At 38.4% G+C, this 1,170-nt stretch overlaps 1 protein-coding gene across 1 annotated transcript; it reads left to right on the forward strand.

The window, feature by feature from the left end:
• Positions 1-6: 6 nt before the first annotated feature.
• On the forward strand, positions 7-770 carry LOC132009362 (olfactory receptor 6C1-like; the record flags this gene model as incomplete). The annotated part of the gene is made up of 2 exons (XM_059387591.1): positions 7-97; positions 138-770. Coding segments are annotated over 2 exons (724 nt in total), but the record flags the coding sequence as incomplete, so codon positions are not given.
• Positions 771-1,170: the final 400 nt, after the last annotated feature.

Consider the following 1,170-nt stretch of genomic DNA (forward strand, 5'->3'; position numbering starts at 1 on the left):
GAGGTTTCATTCACAACTGTCAGCATACCCAAGTTCCTGGGCACCCTAATTACAGGAGATAAAACCATTTCCTTTAATGATTGCATTGCTCAGTTGTTTTTTTGGTTTGTTTGTTTTGTTTTGTTTTTTTCTTTTTGTTTTTCTCATTCTGTTGGGAGTCACTGAATTTTGCCTTCTGGCTACCATGTCCTATGACCATTACATTGCCATCTGCAAACCTCTGCATTACATGACCATCATGAATCCCAGAGTCTGCAAACTCCTTCTCTTTGCCTCTTGGTTGGCTTCATTCTTAATCATATTCCCATCACTCATGCTGTTCATACAGCTTGATTACTGTAAGTCCAACGTTATAGACCATTTTACCTGTGATTATTTCCCCTTACAACACCTTTCTTGTTCAGACACAAAATTCCTAGAGACAGTGGGTTTTTCCTGTGCTGTGTTTACTCTACTGTTCACTTTGGCGTTAATAATTCTGTCCTACATATATATCATTAGTACAATTTTGAGGCTTCCTTCTGCTAGTCAGAGGACAAAGTCCTTTTCCACCTGTTCATCCCACATGATTGTCACCTCCATCTCCTATGGCAGCTGCATTTTCATGTATATTAATCCAGCAGCAAAATACAGAGTGTCTCTGAGCAAGGGTGTTGCTGTGCTGAACACCTTAGTAGCCCCCATACTGAACCCCTTTCTTTACAGCTTAAGAAACCAGCAAGTCAAGCGAGCCTTCATGGACAGGGCAAGGAAGACTGTATTTTTCTCAAGCAAAAAAAAAAAAGATAAAAGTCTTGTCATAAATTAGAGACATAATCAAGAACAAGTAAATAAGAAACAGGGCCCCACCAAGTTCTATAAATATCCATGTAGTCTCACTAGAGTTCTGTTTCATTACTTATATTTCTATTACCAGCAGTATACTGAGGATATTTGAGAAATACTGTGAAATACATGAATATATATGTAGATATATGTCCAAATATCAAATATATTTGAGTATATATATATATTTCCACTTAAATTCCAATCACTTGGTGGGAGGAGTCAAGATGGCTGAGAAGTAGCAAGCTGAGACTGCTTCAGCTAGCCGGAGATCAGCTAGATAGCTTATCTAAAGATTGCAAACACCTGAAAATCCATCGGCAGATCGAAGAGAAGAAGAACAGC

This window comes from Mustela nigripes, unplaced genomic scaffold (genome assembly GCF_022355385.1).
Source record: "Mustela nigripes isolate SB6536 unplaced genomic scaffold, MUSNIG.SB6536 HiC_scaffold_16862, whole genome shotgun sequence".
NCBI classification, from domain to species: domain Eukaryota; kingdom Metazoa; phylum Chordata; class Mammalia; order Carnivora; family Mustelidae; genus Mustela; species Mustela nigripes.